This window comes from Rattus rattus, chromosome 10, assembly GCF_011064425.1.
Source record: "Rattus rattus isolate New Zealand chromosome 10, Rrattus_CSIRO_v1, whole genome shotgun sequence".
NCBI classification, from domain to species: Eukaryota; Metazoa; Chordata; class Mammalia; order Rodentia; family Muridae; genus Rattus; species Rattus rattus.
In genome coordinates, this window is record NC_046163.1 from 10,216,153 (window position 1) to 10,237,650 (window position 21,498).

A 21,498-nucleotide genomic window follows, 5' to 3' on the forward strand; every position below is an offset into this window, starting at 1 on the left:
TGTAAGCACATATACATGCACACTCTCTCTCACACACACACATACATACACACAGAAGTAGAAGGACTCTGTTCTATGTGAAAATCAGAAATAAATATTGTTTGAAATATCGCACATACGTCAAAACTATTTTAATTAGGTAGTAGAAATGATGAAATATATAAATTGCTATATTTACACTTATTATTCACTTCAAATTTAACAACTTCAATTCTGAGGCATTTATTAATAAGGTATTTCTAGCATAGAACATACTGCTATCTGAATTTGAATTTAATAATTAGGAAGCCTCGGCTGCTTGAGAGAGAGCTGAAGACATTTCTCAAGCGACGTTTATTCCTTGGGCAAAATGAGGCACTTTGTCAATCACCCAGGCTACATCTTAAGCCATCAGTGTAGAGTCTCAGCTTCTCAAAAACACTCAAAATCTACTACAGTGGCATACCTTTAAAGCAGAAACTACCCACTTGCTCAACTATAAAGTTGTTCAGATGCAAGCCCTGATGTTTGAGGAGCAGAACACATTCATTTTTGTCAGGTGCAGTGAGAAGTGAATGTTCCTTAAGTGGCAGGCAGGCTTGTCCTGACTCAGCCAATTCAATGGCTATGCGACCTTCAGCAAGGTGTTTAACCTCTCTGCACTTACTTTCCTAATCTATAAAACATAGATGTTAATAGTTCCTCATAGGACTGTAAGCAAGGACATGGCGTGCTTTAGAACACTGAAAGCACTTTGCCCAAGGTCAATACACCTCAGTTTTTGCATAGCTAGAAAAACTAGGAAACAATAGAAAATGATAGTTAAAACTCAAGATGTGTGAGATCAACCCAATGTTTATGCAAGACAATTTATTTTAACCACTGTGAACATCAGTTTTTCTCATCCATAAAAGAAATCCTTTAAGAACTCTTCCAGAGAGGGATATTACCAATTAAATCACAGGAACCTGGGAAGGTATCTCAGTTAGTAAAGGGCCTGCCTATTCTGCACAAAGGCCTGGGTTCAACCACAGCACCACATGAACTGCCTGTGGTGATGTAGGCCTATAAAGCCAGCATTTACAGAAGAGCGGGGAAACAGGAGGATCAGAAGTTCAAAGCCATCCTCAGCTACACGGTGAGAGTGAAGCCACACTGGTTGCACAAGGCTCTGCCTGCCTCAGTTTTTTTTTTTTTTACTACATGTAATATTCCAGTTCTATTTAATTCAAGAAAGAGAAAACCATCCATCTGCTTCCCATACCCCAGTTCCCTTCAATAACATCTCCACAAGATTAATTCTGCTTAAATGATAGACAAGCAACAATCTGAACCTTTTGCATCTTATGCTTAAAGAACACCATGAGAGAGGGTGGGCTGAGGGGATGGGGAAGTTGTTAAAGCACTTGCCTTGAAAGCACAAGGACCTAAGTCAGATTCCCAGAACCCATGTTAAAGCTCTGAGCATAATAGTACACACTTGAAATCCCAACCCTGGCAAGGCTGAAGCAGCCAGAGCCCTTGGGTTCCTAGCTGGATGGGCTAGCACAGCTCAATGCAAGTTCCAGACAGGTGAGAACATGTGTTGCTAAAACACGGTGGATCACGCCTCGAGAATGACTCTTGAGACTGTCGTCTGGCCTCCACAGGCATATACACACATACACACAAACCCAAACATACAGAAATGAAATATGTCTGTCTACACATACAAGTCAAGGTAGAAGTTTGAAGTTAGGGCTTTGCATATGTAAAAATGTCCTTCTCCATTCTTTTAGACCAAACTAGTCACTTTATTAAACAGTCATTTCACCGTCAGTGTCACCTCAAGGTCCTCTCTTGACCTAGACTTCAGAGGCGGAGAGGCAGCAACCTGTACCCTACAAGTCTGCTGCGTAACCCTTTATTCAGGACAGTCTGCCGTGAAAGTCCCAGCCTGCAGGATCTGGAAGCTAGCCTCATCTCTTACAAAGACCTACAGTATATTTCCTGATAACATATCATGGGCTCTGGTGATTATCTGTGAAAACGCAATAGACCTGTAAGCTCTATATATGTCTCCCATACTGGGAGTATACTAAAATATATTACTACTTCACTGGGGACGCTTTTGACAATAATGTGAATGGCTGTGGGAACAGAAATCAATTCTTAAAATGTTTCTGACATCAAAGGTGACCGCTGAGCTTCAGAAAATAATACAAAGTAAGATTGACTTGTGTGACTGAGATAGTCTTGTAAGAGGAGGCAGGGGAGTGGTTTCTTTTGTTGTCATACTGGCTTGGTTTGGTTTTTTTCACTGCTAGAGATGGAGGGGATGGGGACATACTGGCTGCAGATGTCTCTTTGGCTCAGTCCTTCAACTCTTCCCACTTGACCTAGAGCGAATATTTGGCATTAATTTTAATGAGGCTTTTTTAATGTATCCTTTGTATGTGTATCTGTGTGTGCATGTGTTTGATGTGTGTTTACAAGTGCCTGTGCATATGTGTGCACATGCAAATGAAGGCCAGTGATCAAAGTCAGGTATTATTGTCCAGAAGCCTTGCACCCTATTTTAAGACTTTATCTCTCATGGGAACTTGAACTCTTAAATTTGGGTAGGTTTGATGGCCACTGAGCCCAAAGGATCCTCCTCATTTTGACTCTTTAGCTCTGGGTAATCCAGGCATCCACCACCAAACCTGGTTTTCCATATAGCTCCAAAGGATCAAACTTCAGTCATCATGGTTATGCGGCAAATACATTACAAGATGAGTCATTGGCTCAGCCCCATGTATGTTTTATTAACTGTAAGATCATTAGGTAGTGGGTGATGGTTTATTTATTGTAGTGTCTCTTACCCTACTGAATGCAATCACTTTTGTCCTTTCTTTAATGGTTACATTTTGGTTTCAATGGTACAGACATAAAATGTATTAATTTATTAATAGCACCCAAATGAAACATTTATTTTAAACCAAATAAAATAAAATTATAAGTCTGAAAGTTATTTAAGTCAATACAATGGCCTAGGGAGCCAAATGTTATCCAGGATAAGAGATGGTTCGACAGTAAATTCAAACAGCAGTGTGGCCTATCTTAAATAGGATCTCATAAATTTTATTCATCATTTATTAGCTAAAATGGGAGATTTTAGCTGTTGGCTACACAGTCCTGCAACCAATGACATTATATACTGACAGAGATATTTGTGAATGCCAGTCATCAATGGGAGGATCATGAGTTCAGAGTCAACCTCGGCTACATTCAGAGAAATGGAGCAGGAGGCAGAAGATGGGAAAGGAAGACACAGAGGGAGGGAAGGAAAGGAACCGGGAGAGGGGACCGGAAGTGAAGGATAAAGCCATGTATGGGCACGTTGATGTCGATATTAACAGAACGTTCATAAGAAAACATTACAGCTTTTACTGATTACAGAATCAAATGTCAGAAAAGAGAATCCTATTTCTAGCTTGAGAAAGTGCATCCTGTCACCTGCTACCACTGTAAGTGACAAACCCAAGAAAAGATGAATTTCTGAAGTATGATTTAATGACAACTACTGCCTACTTGTTCCCCTTCAACCCTGCTGCTTCGGCACAGCTAGGGATAATCTGCATTATCCTAGGCAAACCACCCTGATAACCTAAGCCTGTTTGTTAGCAGGAGACATTCATAAACAAGGACCATATTCTCATTATTATTTTTCCCAAGTGTTTACCATAAACACTGAGAGACACACTCTATGTGAATGCCACTCGGTAATGAAACGACTGTGGACCAAGGAGGTAATCAGAACTTCAGTCAACCCTTTGAGGATTGGTGCCTTCCCACAGGCCTAGTGTGCAAGCAGACAGAGGCTGGGAGAAATGTTATCCAAGTGTCATAAAACACTCTCAGAAAGCAAACGTTAGCCTTTGGGAAGTAAACTTTCAATGCACCAAATTCCATTTAGTGCCCTGCAGAAAGGATTCCTGCAAAGAGTATTTGGCCATATGCAGCTCGTCTTTTATAGGTGAGCGCTCCATCATCAAAGCCCCGGAACGGAAAGCCAGGTCTTCGTCCTCCCAGGCCATCACAGTTTATAACTCCAAGAGTGATGGCTATTATCAAAGTTTTAAAGATTCCCCGGAAACAGCTTTTCTATAACCTCCCTTGGAAGCAAATTTTTATCATAAACACACTATTCATAAAATTCTTCCATATGCTTAAGCCTGTCAAGTTGCAATCCTGAGGCATCTTTCTACTTCAATAAAGATATTCATCCACTCATTCATTCACATATCCATTCCTTTATTTCTTAATCAACAAATAACCATGTCCATCATGACGAAGGTACAACCAGATGCCCTCTTCAGGCCTTCAGAGACGTATGTATTCATGTGTATATACCCACTCAACCCCACAAATGTACACACATAAAAATAAAATACATCCTTTAAAAAGAAAGAAAAAGCAGGCAAGTGTGAAGGAAAAGAAAGGAACAGGGAGTAACTTAGAGATTATTCATGAAAAAAGGTCAAGATCATATTGAAGTGCTTCACAATATGTATTAAACATAAACAAAAACTGAGAGGTCATGTAACTCTGAAGTTAGGTGTCAAAGAGCCAAGACCAGAAAGAAGCACCTGGGTGGCTGAAAGATTTTTCTTCCCTCCATCCATTTCTTCCTTCCTTCCTTTCTTTCTGGACCCAAACCCAGGCTTGTGAATGGCCAGCAAGCAATCTACCAAGTGGCTTACATTCCTGGTACCAACTTGTTGTTTTGAACTCATGATATTTAAGATGTTCACTGTGGAATAATTCACCAAGCCCAGTTTTTTGGGTGTTGGTTTGTTTGTTTGTTTTGCTGGTTTTTACATGGGTGCTTCCTGTTCTGTTAAGCATACATCAGTCTGGACAGAAGAAAGAACTGGATATTGCTAAGGGACATACAAAGTGGTGACTACTCTGGAAATGGTTAACTAATCTTGGCGATCCTAGGCGATATATACACATACATGAAAACACCTTAAGACTCACATATAAATAACTACTCTATATTTATTTATATGCTCTCAAAACAAGAGGGACCAGAAAGCTTGATCAGTGATTAAGAGCATATACTGTTCTTGCAGAAGACCCAAGTCTAGTTTCAAGAATCTATGGTGGGTCATTTGTGAGGTTACTAACTCAAGTTCCAGAGGATCTGAGGCCCTTTTCTAGTCTCCAAAGATCACACACACACACACACACACACACACACACACACACACACACCCTATACCCTCATGCAGAAACAAACATAAATGCACAAACAAAGAAACATAAAGTTAAAGCAAAACCTGTAAGGTACCCAATGGTCTGCACATAGGTGAATGGATACTCCAACAGGAAATGTCTGCACACAGGCCCCTCCCAAAAGCAAGGAGAACTGGACAATGGGAAAACAACAGTAAGGCATCTCCAAGAGCAGAGTGACCACAGTGAATAGGAACAATTCTCACCCATTTTATAAGCTTGTTCTGGAAGACCCAAAGCCGCAGGGAATGAAACCAGATCCACAGTTGCTTGGGGGATTGGGATGTAGAAATAGTCCACACTTAATGCTACTAGTGATAATTTAAGAGAATGTGCAAAAACTCACTGAACTGTGCACTTCAAAAGGGAATCTTCCCTAAATGTGAGCACCCCAAACTAAGCTTTGATTATTGAGTGGGAGAATGTGTTGGGCAGTTGGAAAATAAAACAACCTTCTATGTGTTTGACTTATTTTCTTAAAGGTCTGTTGGGGTAGAGACAATATCAAATTGAAAGTTATGGTAAGTCATTGAAAAATATATGGTGTGAGTGTGAACCCCTGCTAATTCTGTGTTTAAGTGCATGTGTGTCTACACGTCAGTGCATGTACTGGTGTGTGCCTTCATGGAGATCAAGAATTCAACCTTAAATGTTGTTCCTCGTGTGTGTGTGTGTGTGTGTGTGTGTGTGTGTGTGTGTGTGTGTGTGTTTGGTTTTTTGTTTTGTTTGTTTAAAGACAGATTCTCCTTTTCAGCTATTGAAGCTGGTGTTGGTGAGGCAGAGACCTGACTGTTGCCACTCCCCAGCACTGGGTTTAAAGGATGTTCATATCAACACGTCTTCCCTTGTTTCCCACGGGTTCTAGGCCTCCATCCTGCTTGCAAGTCTAACCCTTTGCCAACTGAGCCACGCTTCAGCACCACCACTGGTATTTGTATTGATGCCTATCTGGTCAGAGGAATTATCTGAACATGACAACTAAGTAGCGTCAATATAACGCTGCCTCTCCTAAGGGTCTGTCCTGAGCAGGCCCAGTAAATCCTGAAACAGACATCACTGGGTGAAGAGCAGTAATGGCGGCTCACCTCAACTCATCTCACTTTCCTTTGGTTACTCAGGACCCTCAGTATTTAAGTTCAATTGCCTCCCCCAACTTTTATTTTTAAATCTGGCATGGTAGTTTACAAATGGAGAGTTCTCTAGTCAAATTCCAAAGCAGACATGGTCCCAAAGGGGCCTTACAGAGACCACTGTGACGAGAGCCTGGGCCCCAAGACAATCAGTCCACCAGAGCACCTCAGCATAAGGCAGGGCTAGAGACTTCAAAAGCCTGGTTACAACTGTGCAATATTTATTTCTCACAATAAATAAATGCATTTCATTCCTAACTCACTGTCTCCTAAAGAGCGTGAAAGGCGTTATAAAGCCATAAAGCAAGCCGCTCTCCTCATTTTACACAGAAAAGGATGGCGATCTGGAGGAGCCAATGACTTAATAGAGTTACTGGGAATCTTACAGGTGGGACTGTAACTCTCGTCTCCCATCAAGTCACAGGGCAGGGTAGTGCTGGCTGTGAAGACACCACACTCCGCATGAAGGTGGTGGGCACTGCGGAAATGCCCAGCAGGCAACAACACATGGCTTTTTGCCATGTATGTATGTATGTATGTATGTATGTATGTATGTATGTATGTATGTATACATTTGTTTTGTGTGTGTGTCTGTGAGAGAGGAAGAGGGAGAGGGAAGGAGAGAGAGAGAGAGACAGAGAGAGAGAGACAGAGAGAGAGACAGAGAGATAGAGAAAGACAGAGAGACAGAGACAGACAGTGAGAATCAGAGACATGGAGACATACACACACACACACACACACACACACACACACACACACACACACACACACACACAAGCAGGGAGGTACAGACAGAGATCGAAAAAGCCCAGTGCCAACTAGGTGTTATCCCTTTAAGTGCCATTCACTACATTTTTTTTTAGACAGAGTCACTCACTGGCCTGGAGACCACCAAGCTGACTACGCTAGCGGGCAAGCAAGCCACAGGGACCCACACATCTCTGCCTCTTCAGCACTGAGTTTGCTAGAACAAACCATCACACCTGGCTTGTTCCTTGAGTTCTGGGGATGGACACGGGTCCTTAGGCTTGCTCTGTAAACACCTGACCCACTGAGCTGGTGTCCAGTGATTAGGTATCACTTTAAGAACTAACATGTTACGGTGTCGCTTTTCTTAGGTAGAAATCAAAATACAAGGGGAGAGCAGAATGTTCCAGATTTGTTAAATTAGTGGTGACCCAAGCTGAAATGGCTTCTCTTTCTAGTTCTCTATATAGTTGTCTCCTGCTGTCTCAGTTTTGCTGAAGTAAAATCAGTAAAGTGCAAACTTCAGACAAGAAAATATGACCCATGTTAATGTTAACCAAGAAGGTTGAAATATACCATTTAAAATAGTTTCTTCCATCTGCTGTAGTCCGAAGGAAATTTATCCTCCAATCAGTTGCTCAGCCATTTGAGATTTCTGGTGTATTTATACAGAGTGGCAAGTAAGAAGGCTCTTCTTTTCAAAGAAAAATCTCAGCCTTCACCAATCTCCCCACCCCCCAAAAATTGCAAAGTGTAGAAATATCAAGTCCAAATCAATAGTAAATGAATTTCTAGTAGACTATTAGGGGTAAGTGGACAGATAGCACAAGAGGCAGAGAGTAGGGGAGGTACCGTAAACCGCTGTCTTCTGGTGACGTGGATATCTCACACATCAACTCAAAGCAACCTTGTTTGCCTGCACAAGATCAAGCCAGCCTAAGTTTCAGCATGGAACAGGAGGAGAGCTCAGGGACCTGCTCCTGTCTGTGGAAATATTGGCAGTGATGACCACTGAGGAGTAAGTCACTTCTCTTCATAGGAATGGATAATGAAGGTTCTCCCATTCCCCAGTATATAACCACATGCTGATACACACATAGGTAACACTACCTAGATTCAGTGGGGTATGAGCGACAAAATTGTTAACAACAACAACAATATATATATATATATATATGTATATGTATATATATAAAGTAGGGAGGGAGATGGGATGGTTGGATGGTTGGTAGGTCCCTGGAAAGTTGAAGGGGTATAAAATAAAACATTATATACCAGTATGAGAAAAAGCAGAGAAACGTTCCTTTACATTCATCATAAGCATCAAGGCATTCTGAAAAGCTAGGCTCAGAGCTGAGCTAAAGTTAGCATATTGTCCTTAATTTCTTGGCCAATGGAGGCCTCTTCAGAAACTCCTTCCTTACACCTACATTTTGTAGGATGCTGTTTATGTTTTCTTCTAGTGGTTTTAGCGTTTGGGATTTTAAACCACAGCCTTTGGTGGTCTGGGAAGAGAACGGCAGAGCCAGGGAGCTGCTGACCATCCAGAGGTAAACGGGCAGTTCCCCTCTTGTGTGTCATCCCAAGACACGCAGCAAAGCTGTCTTCAAGGTTTTAACATATATTTTTATTTATAAGTATGTGTGTATGTGCCCACATACATGTATGCCCATGTGTGGACTGCCTACCAAGTCCAAAATAAGGGCTTCATTCCCCTGAAACCATAGTTATGTGCAGTTGTAGGTTTCCTAGCATGGGTCTAGGGAACTGAACTTGAGTCCTTTGCAAGCATAGCAAGAACTGAGCTATCTCGCTAGCCCCCAAGATGTGCTTTGAATGTATGTGTGAGCCATACGAACAGACTGGTGAAGGGTATATTATGCTTTCCGGCACCCACTTCTCTGTCAGGTCCTCATGCTTCCTAGTGGACATCAAAAGCAAAGCTGAGGACCCTGAGAATCCCTGAGAAAGGATTATGGGAACAGTGACACTTGGATGGGATACATGGCAAAAATCAACTCCATTGTGGCCTCATGAAGCTTAACATGTAGCCAGCTCTACTTGAGCACGGCAGGTAACCGGGACAGGTGACTCCCCTGACCCCCGACACTGTAAGGAAGGAAGCAGCTTCATGGCAGATGATGAGGGTTCAGGGAAGAAGATCCAAGCAGATGCAAAGAACGGGTGTCGGGAGTGCGAGCCTGAACCTTACACAGGGGATTCTCGTGGCCACACGTGGCTGCTTAAGAGTGGCTCAGCACAGTTGCTCCCCTCGCTCAGATGCACAGCATGGATAGCCACACAATGGGAAGGCTCCAAGGCGACAGGGAGAGACACTGGCTCTGCTACTTCAGGCGTGGTATCATTTACTGACAGGAAATGGTTTATAAAATCTGCCTGCCAGCTGCTGAGTCTACTAGACCAGCTTTAATTTAAACTGACAAACAGCGAAGCTCAGAGCTGCTCCACAACAGAACCAGACATTACTATTAGCAATCAGTAATGTCATCCGAGGAGCCATGCCTCAGCATGCTAACCCATTAACACATAGCCCTGCATCGGGACAACAGCCTTCTTTCCCCTCCAGTTCTACCACAGTAAGACGTTGTCATCTGCATTTGCATTTTTCTTTGTTCTGGTGTACACAATAAAAGTGGACGTTTGTGATAGATAAGTAGCTTTCAGGCTGGGGAGAAGGCCCAGTGGACAAAGCCTTCACTGTGTGTGTTGCATATGAGTGAGGGTCCAAGGTGACGTCTCGGAAGCCACATAAGCTGAGTGCACTAGCACTTCTTTGCCTTCCATGTGTTGATACTTGGATATGGGAGATAGCACCAGGAGACCACATGCTTGCTGATAAGCTGGCCTGGGTACACAGTGGGGAACAAGAGGTCCTGACTCTACCAAGGTGGAAGGTGACACTAGACTTCAAAATTGTCATCTGACCTTCACACACACACACACACACACACACACACACACACACAGGCGTGCATGTGTGCCTGCTGCACAATGCACACATGCATACATGTATATTTGCAAGCACACACATGTACATACGAGAGAGAGAGAGAGAGAGAGAGAGAGAGAGAGAGAGAGAGAGAGATTTTTTTTTAAAGAACAGCAGCTTTCAGGAACAATTTATGGATTCACTAGATTGTTTCCTAAGGAACTAAGTCCAATGTGGAAATCGTGTATGGCTTTGTTTGATATCAGTGCTATGGACTTGCTGCTTTCTTCATGAATTGCTTCCTCAAAAAAAAAAAAAAAGTCCCATATAGAATGGTAATATACCCACCCATTGGAGAAAATGGCCCTGCAAATACTCTTCCAGGTGAGTCTAGCGAGGCACAAACACTTCATTAATTTGAGGTGAGGAGGCTGGGCCTTAGCCCATCACCATCTTTACCTAGGCGTTGGAATCTCTGTCCTAAGCTCTGTCTACACTGCTAAGCTTGGCTAACTATGTAAGCACATATTGAGCAAATTGCTGAAAAGAGTGGAGAGGGTAAGAACAATTATGGATTTTTAAGCACTAACCTCTCATAAAATATGGTCGGCCATGTATGTACCCCACCAGCAACAGCTTAAACACCATCACATCTGGAAAATATCCTTGACTGTGTAACCACACACGAGAGGCAGCCCTGCAATGCCACCTGCCTCTAAGAGCTCACCACCTGAGGGGCTCCCTTGGCTATAGGAAGGGACTGATATGAAAATACCCACTTTTACTACTGTGCACTCTACTAAGTAATGGGATTGTGGTGAGCATTATTGCTAAGCCTTCTACCTTCTGAGGCAATCCAGGGTGTGGCTTCTCTGAGGGAGGCTGTTTTTCTTTTGTTAGCTTTCTTGGAAAGCAACCTCCCCATTATACAGCATAGAGATCTCTGAAAAGGTAGCACATGAACTTGATTTAAAAATTAACATCCACCCATGGAGTCAGGGGTAACTTCTTACCTCCAGCAATTAACACATATAAAGAGTACTGTCAATCCATGGTGGGAAAAGATAACATCGTGAATATAGAGGTTTTAAATTTGAGAGTTGGAGAGATAGCTCTGCAGTTAAGCGCAAGGAGTGCTCTTGTAGAAGACCTGAATCAATTCCCAGCATTTAAAGCAGGTGCCCCTAAACAGTCTCTAACTCCAGCTTCAGAGGATCCAATGCCCTTTTCTGGCTTCCACAGGCATTGCATTCACAGGTACATACCCAGATACAGTCACATACACAGAGTTAAAATAAATCTCTTTGTAAGGTTTAAAGTTCAACACAATACTTTGGATTACTATGTAAATCATTAGATGACCATTCCACTATAAAACATGCCCAAAGGGATAGCCAACACTGAGGACTTTACAAAGACTCAAACAGAACTGTATCAACAACCATTACCAGCAAAACCTTCAAAACTAAAGTTTGACATGTGAAAGGCCATCAAAAATAGTTCAATGATCCCAAATGATCATGTAATTATCTGTCAAATATGCTCCGCCCTGGCTGGCTTCTATCAGTTCTCTGACTATAATTGCAGTTGACCTTTTTAAGGCCCTATAAGCGCTACATAAGAAACCTGATTACAGGGGGAAACATCCTCACAAAAGCAGTATGCGAAAGCAACCACTATTTATTGTACATATAATTATCTTCTCTTTCAGCCCAGGATAGAGTTCGGACTCTTGTGTAACTCAAATCTATGTGGGATTGTCATTTGATTTACAACTGGTGACCCAGCATCACCTAGCATCGTATGAAAATAATTTACTGTGTCTTTTGTGGCCCATCATGGAAATCAATAGCTTGACTATAGAGACATCTCAATTAGTGCAAAGAGTGAGCCCTGCCCCCTTCCTTCCTGTATCATTAAAATGGTAGGGATTCCACATCAGTGCTTCCAGTTGGACTGGAGAGCTTTTATTACTGGCTCCTAAACAGAACATTAGAGTTCACACGACGGGACAGAAGAACTGAGGGTAAGGGGGATTAAGAGGCTTAAGGGGTGGGCCATGGAAATGTTAAAGTATTTATTGGTGCTTTTCTATAGCACCTGAGTAATTTCATGAGTTTGACAGCATATTAAATTAGAGTAATGAATACAGATGAGTCATACATTCTTCCTGCCATGTTCTTTGCAGCCCCCAAGCCAAGGACATGAGCATCGGCAGTGTGTGTTACCCACCATGAGGGATATGATCTCAAGGCTGAACTGAGGTCTCTCTCTAAAACCCATTTAAAAACTTAAGGGCGGGGCTGTGGAGACAGCTCAGTGGGTAAAGCAATTGCTGGGTAAATGTGAGAACCTGCAGTTAAACCCCCAGAATCCACATAAAGGCAGACAATAGTTCATGTATCTGCATTCCTAGCTCTCCCACTGGGAAATGGTAGGCAGAGACAAGAGAACTTCAGGAACCAGCTGGCCTGCTAGCCTGCTAGTCTGCTGCACACAGGAGGGGATAGCAACAAGAGATACTGTCTCAAACAAGGTGGGAAGTAAGAACTAACACCCAAGGGTGTCTTCTGACACACATGTGTGCTACGGCACGTGTGCGACACCACCACCACAGAGGGATGGAGGGAGGGAGGAACATTTAACTGTTGTTACAAGAGGCTTCATGATGGAAACATGGGTCTCCACACAGTGCTTTGAAGTTTAACCTTGAAGGGCAACTTCCCAAGCATGACAGAGCCTAGGATGGCCTCCAGATAAAAATGTAGAACAAAATGGTATTCCCACTTTACTTAAGAAAGTGAATTGTCCCTCCCAGGAGAATGGACTCTGGACTCGGGGCTTTGATGTACACACTGGTGTTTTCTCCTTTAGCACTGAATAGACCTTCACATAGTAAAAGTGCTGTTGCCTGGCCCTATAGTCGAATTAGTCTTACCTTCTTAAAGGAAACAAATCCATTATTCTTTTGTTTGGTTACTCAGAAAAAAGAATATACCAAATAATAAGTCTCACACGATAATAACAGTACCGGGATGACCATAAAAATCTTATTACCCTAGCTGGCCATAGATACAGCACACCCACAGAATCTAATCCATGGCAAACCCACAGAACAACTGCTGGAGGTTGGTCAGGTGCTGTTTTCACTCATATGCTAAATTCTGTTCCCCAAGATCTGGTTGCCCCAAGAGGAGCAAATTCCCACCTGTACCAGCCTTTGTTGTCCAAACCTTAATTCCCACTTTAAAACCATTGGTTAAGTAAAAATAGCTCCAAGTAGTTACTCGGGAGAACAGAGAGGTAGAGTTTGAGTTTTAGGGCTGGGGGCCTCCAGTAGGGACCAGGAGAGAGAAGGAGAGGAAGAGGAAGAGGAAGAGGAAGAGGAAGAGGAAGAGAGGAGAGAGAGAGAGAGAGAGAGAGAGAGAGAGAGAGAGAGAGAGAATACATCATGGAGGAGAAGACAGAACAGGAGGTCTCCATTAGTGAGGGACCAACAGCATGTGACAGAGTGAAATGCCCTCCCCATTCCAGGACACCAGACTGCTGGAGCAGAAATAGCCCAGGAAGATTTAAACAGCAAGTATTTGGGGTTCACAGCTGGGGAGGTAGCCAGTCCAGCTGTTAGAAAAGTAGGTTAGGGGTTATCCACCAGTAATTTCCAAAACCAAATAAAGAAACCATAGTCTGAGTCTCACTCATTTGTAAGCTAGAAGGAGATAAGCATAATTCATAATATTTTACAAACAACACTTTGGGAAGCTACAGAGAAGAAAAGACAACGAGTTTTGCCGCAAACTTCAACTGTCAGGTCAAAATAATCTCCAGGGGATTAATCAGGCTGTAAAGAGCTTGGTTTGACTGGGTGCACTTACTGAAGGCAACAAAGATGTGCCTCCCAGACAGTCAAGAGGGGGCAGACCTCAGGACCATCGTGCTCACGGGAGAGCAGTACCTGGAAAACTGCTGCTGTAGGCCGCGCATCTGGATCCTGTTGCGCTCTGACTCCAGGGTCACCTCCCGCAACCGTTCCTCACTCTGTAGCCGCAACTGTCGTTCCTCTTCCAACTCATGTATCAGCTTCTCCTGCTATGAGACAGAGAAGGGCATGGCCTTCAGAAGGTGCCAGAATGAGATGCAGGGAGAGCTACTGGCTCCTAAGAGCTAACATGAGCTTGATGTTCACAGCAACAGACACAGACAAACATATGCAGACACAGACATACAAATATACAGACATAGGCAAGCAGGCAGGCAGACAGACAGACACAACACACATACACACACACACACACACACACACACGTACAGAGACATGCACACATATATACACCACACGTGAAATGATGACAGCTTTGTGCAGTAGACTTTTTTTTTTTTTACTAACCTCTTACAGACCAGGAAACCAAGACTCAAAGATCTACACATGGATCTAAGATCACAGAAACCCTGGCCTGAAAAAGTTGCTTGGTAGATAAAATGTTTGCCTTGCAACTATGCAGAAGCCCTGAGTCCCGATCCCCAGCACCAATATAAAAGCTGTCATAGCAACAAGTACTCATATGAAGCAGAAAGAGGTGGGCTTAAGATTGATGTCGTTATGCAGGTGAAGGCAGACAAGATAAAAACAAGGCCTGTCATGGGACGAGAGGAAGGGAGGCGGGAACAGAGGTTTTAGAAGGGAGGGAGAGGCAGGGGAGGAGTGGGAGAGAGGAAGAGGAGCTGGGAGAACATGGCAGCAGATGTTAAGATTCTTCTCTGCGTATAGATACAGGTTTTTAATGAATATTTTAAGGGATGGGTGTGTATAGGATTTTGTGCTGTCTACATGGTCAAATAATATCTTATCATTTGGATCAGGGGTTATTGTGTGGTGTGTTCTTTCATGTGGCGATTTAATTGAGTTCAAGAGAAGGTGCGGTGGCGGGACACACCGAAGCCAGCCATGGAATTGGGATGTGTATGCCTGGTGTGGTAACAACCCACCATGGGAACCGTGGGTGAAATCAAAACAACGTGGCAAGGTGCCACACTGGAACGGCTCTCGGACAGCCCAGGTCAGAGAGAGAGCACCAGGGAGAAAATCATGAGAACCGGTCTCGCCAATTTCTTTTTTACTACAAAACTTGCTGACCGGGTAGGCATTCACTCTAGTTGTAAAGTCACAATCTGTGCACAGTGAGAGATGCTGGATCAAAAAATAAAAACGGACAAGTGTCTGGAACACATCCCAATACCATCCTCTGGCATCGCATGCCTCCATGGGCAAGCATAAACACACACATGCTCCCATGGTCACAGAAACCAGACGGTGGAAGCGTTTGAGTGCGGGATGGCTTGACTCAGCTACTAAAGTAAGTTCCATTAAGCCAAGTTGTCATTCATAAGGAACTATGTCCCCGAACTCCCACCAAAGTCATAGTTATTCAGATACTAAGGCATCACCGTCTGTTCATAAATGACTTCATCTCTTCAATCACTAGAACGTCATTTAGACATAGTGTCACTGTCACTGTTATATTCCACTGCATAGAAACACCAAGAATCTCAAATTCATTAGACTAAGTCTTATGAAATCGTGGGTCAGAACCCCACATGCTGGATGTGGGGGATCATGAAAGTTTTGAAAACAGTACAAGTTTATGAATGCTCAACAAACAAGATTATTTCAAAATCAAACAAGTGAAAACCAAAAAACCCAACGTGCTCGTGTCAGTGGGTGTCCATGCTGCATCGCACGGGCTCCCCGCAGCCTTGCTTCAGAAGCAGGCACACCTTGCCCTGTGCATGCTGTTCTGAGATGTATATCAAATGCCACTGCCTGAGACCTCTTGGCTCACACTTAGGGTTCCCTGATTGTAAATGGCAGTGTTTCACTGAACACACCGTTAGCTGTTCGTACTGAAGCGTAATGCTTTAGTTACAGAGGACAGGGGGTGCTCGCTGCCATCGTTCCTCAGCGTGCCCTGATCCGATTAGCACATCCGTGGGCTGAACTATGTCCGGATACTTGTTTAACTCTTGCTGTGGAGTCACTGACTTCAGCTCAATGAATTCTAGTTTGGGATTAGGACACGATTTCTAGCGGCTTCCGAAGGGAATACAGACATAACCCGTGTCAGCTTACACCGTGTATTAATGGGAAGCACTTCGTTCGGTATTGATGATTACAAAAATCAAAATATTCATCAACTCTGAAAGCACGGAAGACATTCTGTGCACTGTAGTACTGTATAAATAGTCAAGAGTTTTCATTCTTAACATCAAAGCAGGCAAGGAAGCTCATTTCATTGGCATAAACATTTGCTTTTGTTTTTAGTCGATAGTGAAATACGTGTACACTGAAGAATTGTTTTTAAACAAATAGCTGTGATTCACAGTCAGTTCATGTTTTATTTTATATACCTCCATATCTACGGTCATATAAGGTATCTCAGTCTAAAGGGGGGGTCCTCATTAAAACATTAAGTAGTCAAGTGAAAATATAGAGTTAAGGAGAAAAACACCCAAGAGCTGGTTTTAATTTTGTCCAACCAGGCTTTCGGAGGTTTAAAACAGACCAAACCATTCATTGCTTTTAAAATCTTTTGCTAATACAGCAGAGCTCACAAAAAGACCCACAGAGCTGTAAGAACTGTCCTGCACATAGCTCAGCTTCTCCGGATAGTACTGACGCCAGTACAGCAACGCCACGCCCAGACGCTTTGCGTCTTATTTTTGTTATCACCATATACATACATGTCTTGTACTCCTCTGTGAGGAAGAAGAAACTTGAGGAGCTTCAAGCTGAGGTAAAGCACGTGTTGTGACTCTCTCCTGATAAATGTTCAGGGTTCCGAGCCTGTTGTGTGTTGCAAACCTTTGCAAGAACACAGAAAAGATGGCGTTTCTCCAGCTCGTTATTTTCAAAGTCCATCCGTTTTTATATGTGTGTTTGACCTGCACTGATCTGTGCCCTACAGAGTGCCTGGGACCTATAGAGTTGGGATGAAGGCCGCAGAGCCCCTGGAACAGGATTTCTGGATGGTTCTAAAGTACCCATGCTGAGAAAAGACAATGGGTCCTCTGCAAGATCAGCAAGTGCTCTTAACTGATCTCTCCAGAACTCCAGCTCTAATTTATGGAGATAAAGTTACCCCTGGGACCATGAAGGAAATATAAGCTTATACTCTAGAAGTATGTCATCATACTCTGAAAATACTTGCACATCTCTTTGCCTCTGGGCTTCCAGTATTCTCTCCTTCCCACTTGAAAGGCCCTCTGATCCCTGAGGTCAGGGCTCATTGGGTAAGAGAACTTGCTGGTCAAGCTTGAGTATTTCAGTTTCCCTTGCCAGCACCCACATAAAAAGTCAGGTGTGCCTACATGGGCCAGTTACCACATTAAGAAGGGGAGAGAGGAGGATTGCTGGCATTTAGTAGCCCATTAAAGTTTCGGGTCTAGTAACAGACTCTGCCTCAAGGGGATACAGCAGAGAGTGGTACAAAAGGACAATAGAAAGCCTACTCTGGCCTCTGCCCATAACTGGCAGACGTAAAACACACACACACGCACAAACACACACACACACACACACACACACACACACACACACACAGAGAGAGAGAGAGAGAGAGAGAGAGAGAGAGAGAGAGAGAGAGAGAGACTGAGACTTACATAGCACTCCCTGAGACACTCCTGATATGTTCCCAGCCTCAGCCTTCAGACACACCCTTACACAACTGGCCCCCACTGCCCCATTCTTCTCCTGAGTTCCAATAGCATCCACTATATCCAATGCATTTGAGACCCATTTCCTATACTTTTTTTCATAAATCTCCAGTTCTACCAATACTCGTCTGAGATTAGGATCACTTCTCCTATGCAAATAGACTTTGTATTTTTAGAACATTTCTTAATGCTCGGTAGTGCTACAAATATTCCTGCTTGTGGGCTCTGGAGCTGGCTCTTTTGAACTCTACCAATCCGTTACTTTTACTGACTTCAGGACAAAGTGGAACACAATCTTTACCCTGTCATCTTGGAATATGACATTTTGGATGCATGGAAAGGAATGAGAAGTGTATCTGTGAAAGGAAAACGTACTGAAGCCAATTCTCTGCAGGACTGGTTAAAATGGAAAATTTTATGTTGTGCTCTTAAGATAATGATAAAATATAATCTAACCCTTTATCAGCATAATATAAGAACAAGACTTTATGTGCCGAGTCACTATGTAGAAGGATCATGCACAGTTGCCCTTTTGGTAAAATTTGAAAGAGGTGGAGTCAGAAGGGAGTGTCAAGAATTGAACAGTTCAGAAGCACAGGCAACACGAGGGGACAAGTTCTGTAGGTAGAACAGTGACCTTTCTTAATTGGAAAGCAAAAATGAGGGGATAGGGCTGGGGCTCAATTGTAGAATGCTTGAGAACATTCCCAAAGTCTGGGAGCTATCGCCAGGTCAGGAGAAACTGGGTGGCAATCTCTTATGTTTGCAATCTCAACACTTGGGCGTTTGAAGAAAGGAAGTCAGAAGCTCAAGATCATCCTTGGTTACTTAGGAAGTTTGAGCTATCCTGGGCTATATGAGACTATCTCTAAAGACAGGAAAAGCATTACATGATTTTTACAGAGATATTGAAGGGGTTTCAATATAAAAAGGGACATCTTTCTTTTCCACATGAATAATCTTTAGGTCAATTTGATGATGCTATTTCAAATACAGAAACACACACACATACACACACACACACACACACACACACACACACAGGACAGAATCCTATAAGCTCAACACATCCATGTAAAAATTAAACTAATGTTTTCACAAAAAGGCTAGTTTTAATTCAAAAACTCTCTACCAATCTCTAGCAAACCAATGTCAAATGGATCTAAATTAGGCTATAGTTACAGCATCTAATTGCAGTCCCATTTTTGCTTTTCACACAAATTGCGATGTATTTTCCCCCATAAAACTGTCTGAATTCAATATCTCCATTAGTTATGAAAGATGCGGTCATTCTAGAGGCTGAGATGCAGATAAAGAACTTCAGCATTGATTTTTTTTAAAGCACGCACTGTTGGCTGTAACAGAAGAATCAGAATCAGATTTTGTGATGCTCAGATAAAAACAGCACAGGATATATCCGCAGTGCTGATAACATCACCTGAGAGAGACAAAGCTTTCATTCTAGCTAAAAAAAGAAGCAGAACATGATTTTTTTAAGCGAGAGGAGGGACAAAAGGGTGACTTAGATAACAGAGACGAGGACAGGGAACAGAGCTGGGGTGGGCAAAAATTGAAAGGGTAAACAGGACAGATGGTCAATGGATACATCTCAAAATGTCTGATATGCCAAGGTGGAGTCCAATATGAGAAGCCACAGGTGGGCCACATAATATGACCAACTTTTCTTTAGTATAAGAAAGCTCTGGGCTGAGAGATGATCCAGTGGATAAAGTCCTTGTCCTCCAAATATGAAGGTCAGAGCCAGATGGCTAGTTATACTAGCCCGAAACACAGACTCTGGGTTCAGTGAGAGCATTTCAGTGAATCCAGTGGTGAGTGAACTTATCAGTTAGGATTCTGAATGAAGAACCAAATGGTGAGACTTAATTCATAATAGAACACCATGCAAATTTTGACTCGATACATCATGCAACTTGGAAAACAGGAAGTTAAAATTTGTTAAAAGTTATGCATATGTCAGAACACTACTTGTATTAATTCATGCAGTGAAGAAGACATGAGAATAATTATGTACGCTGTCACTTTGGCTCTCCATGGACTTCTTGTTTAACCTTGGAAGGATGGTGGCATGTTGTGAGAGAACCTAGAATCACCTAGGAGACAAACAGGCATGTCTACAGAAGAATTTCTCGACTCAGTTAATACAGGTTGAAAAATTCATCCTGAGTGTGGATGACTCCTTTCCATAGGCTCTGGTACTGGGCTGAATACAAAAGAGAAAGTGAGCTGGGCAGTAGCATTCAATTCTCCTTCCTGACTACGGGTGCAAAGCAATGAGCTACCTCCCACTCCTGCCACCCTGACTCCACACCATGACAGACTGTACTTATGAAGAGTGAGCCTATGTGTAGACCTACTTCTAAAGGGCTAAGTTTTCTTCCAACTCCCACCTTATATGCGCCCATGAAAATCAGCCATAACCCGGAGAGATAGACTTACTCATGATAACAAGACTATCAAGAGATCCAACACAATGTCAACAAGATGATGTGTGTGCACACTCTAGCGTCAAGGCTGGTCAGGGCATGGTTGTCCCACGGTAAGGACTGAAGGAGATCACTGGGTGAGATGTACAATTTGTCTTAGCCAATGGAGAGCAGACAAGGCAGTTAAAAGGTAGATGTTTAACATCATGCAACTGTGGAGGGGAGGGACAAAGCAGACTCCAGAGGGATCACAGCTCCCATTTCTGGTTTTAAAGAGAAAACCCCAATCTAATTGATTCTTGGACAAGAGAATTCATCCTAGCTGTGGACTCTGAATGCTAGAAACTACTGTAGAATAGTAAGGGGAGCTTATGTTATTTGTAAATGTCATTCATAAACAATGGTTTCATGTCTTGGAAAGGGCTATTCTGTGAGGATTTCTGCCTCACTGTCTTTCTAATCTCAACAAACTTACAGAAAACATTTCCTTATATGTGATTTAATAGGAAGAGGAAGAGGAGGAGGAGGAGGAGGAGGAAGAGGAGGAAGAGGAGGAAGAGGAGGAAGAGGAGGAGGAGGAGGAGGAGACAATGACGACCATGACAACAATGGTGCTGATCAAAGCAGTCAAGACTTTGGTAGACAAACAAACTGGGTGGTAAGCCTGATGTGTATAGCCAGATGCCTAATTCAGACAGTCTTCACAGAACACTCTTTTCATTAAGTTTTGTTTTGTTTGAGGTTTGGGGGTTTTTGTTTTTTTGTTTTGTTTTGTTTTGTTTGTCCAAAGGCTCACTTCTCAACTTAGTTTAGCAAACGCGTCATTTACTTGGCCAATGGGCTCTTTTATAGAGTCAGTGATACATTCTACTTTAGTCAAGATCTTTCTCTGTTGTCATGTTTAATTGATCACAATTAACTGTAGCTATTAATTATATTATCCTCTCAGGAATTCTTGGGAATCGATTTTATTAAGTGCCTTCATACTTGACTACATTCTTAAATTCCCCTTTCTTTGCTTTGTTGACTGTATATTCTCCACATAAATGGGTGGCACGCCAATCTCTCAGCAACCTCATCTTTGGTGTGGGCTTGAATATATTTTTTGTGCCTTTCATCCATCTCCACTACTCTGTTCCTTTCCTGCCTCTACCCACACAGACCAATGAAAAACTAAGATATTCTGTAGTGACTTAATTTGTGGTGAAACTTGGAAATGCTCTCTCTCTCTCTTCATGCCTTACAACATAGGATTCCGAGGTCTTTTTCT

The 21,498-nt window shown here is 42.8% G+C and overlaps 1 protein-coding gene across 1 annotated transcript in view; it reads right to left on the bottom strand.

The window, feature by feature from the left end:
- Nckap5 (NCK associated protein 5) overlaps window positions 1–21,498 on the bottom strand; it is a 555,868-nt gene that overhangs the window by 444,426 nt on the left and 89,944 nt on the right. The window contains exon 3 of the mRNA XM_032914699.1: window positions 14,027–14,160. Within this exon, the coding sequence (XP_032770590.1) occupies window positions 14,027–14,160 (134 nt within the window). The remainder of the gene's footprint in view (window positions 1–14,026; window positions 14,161–21,498) is intronic.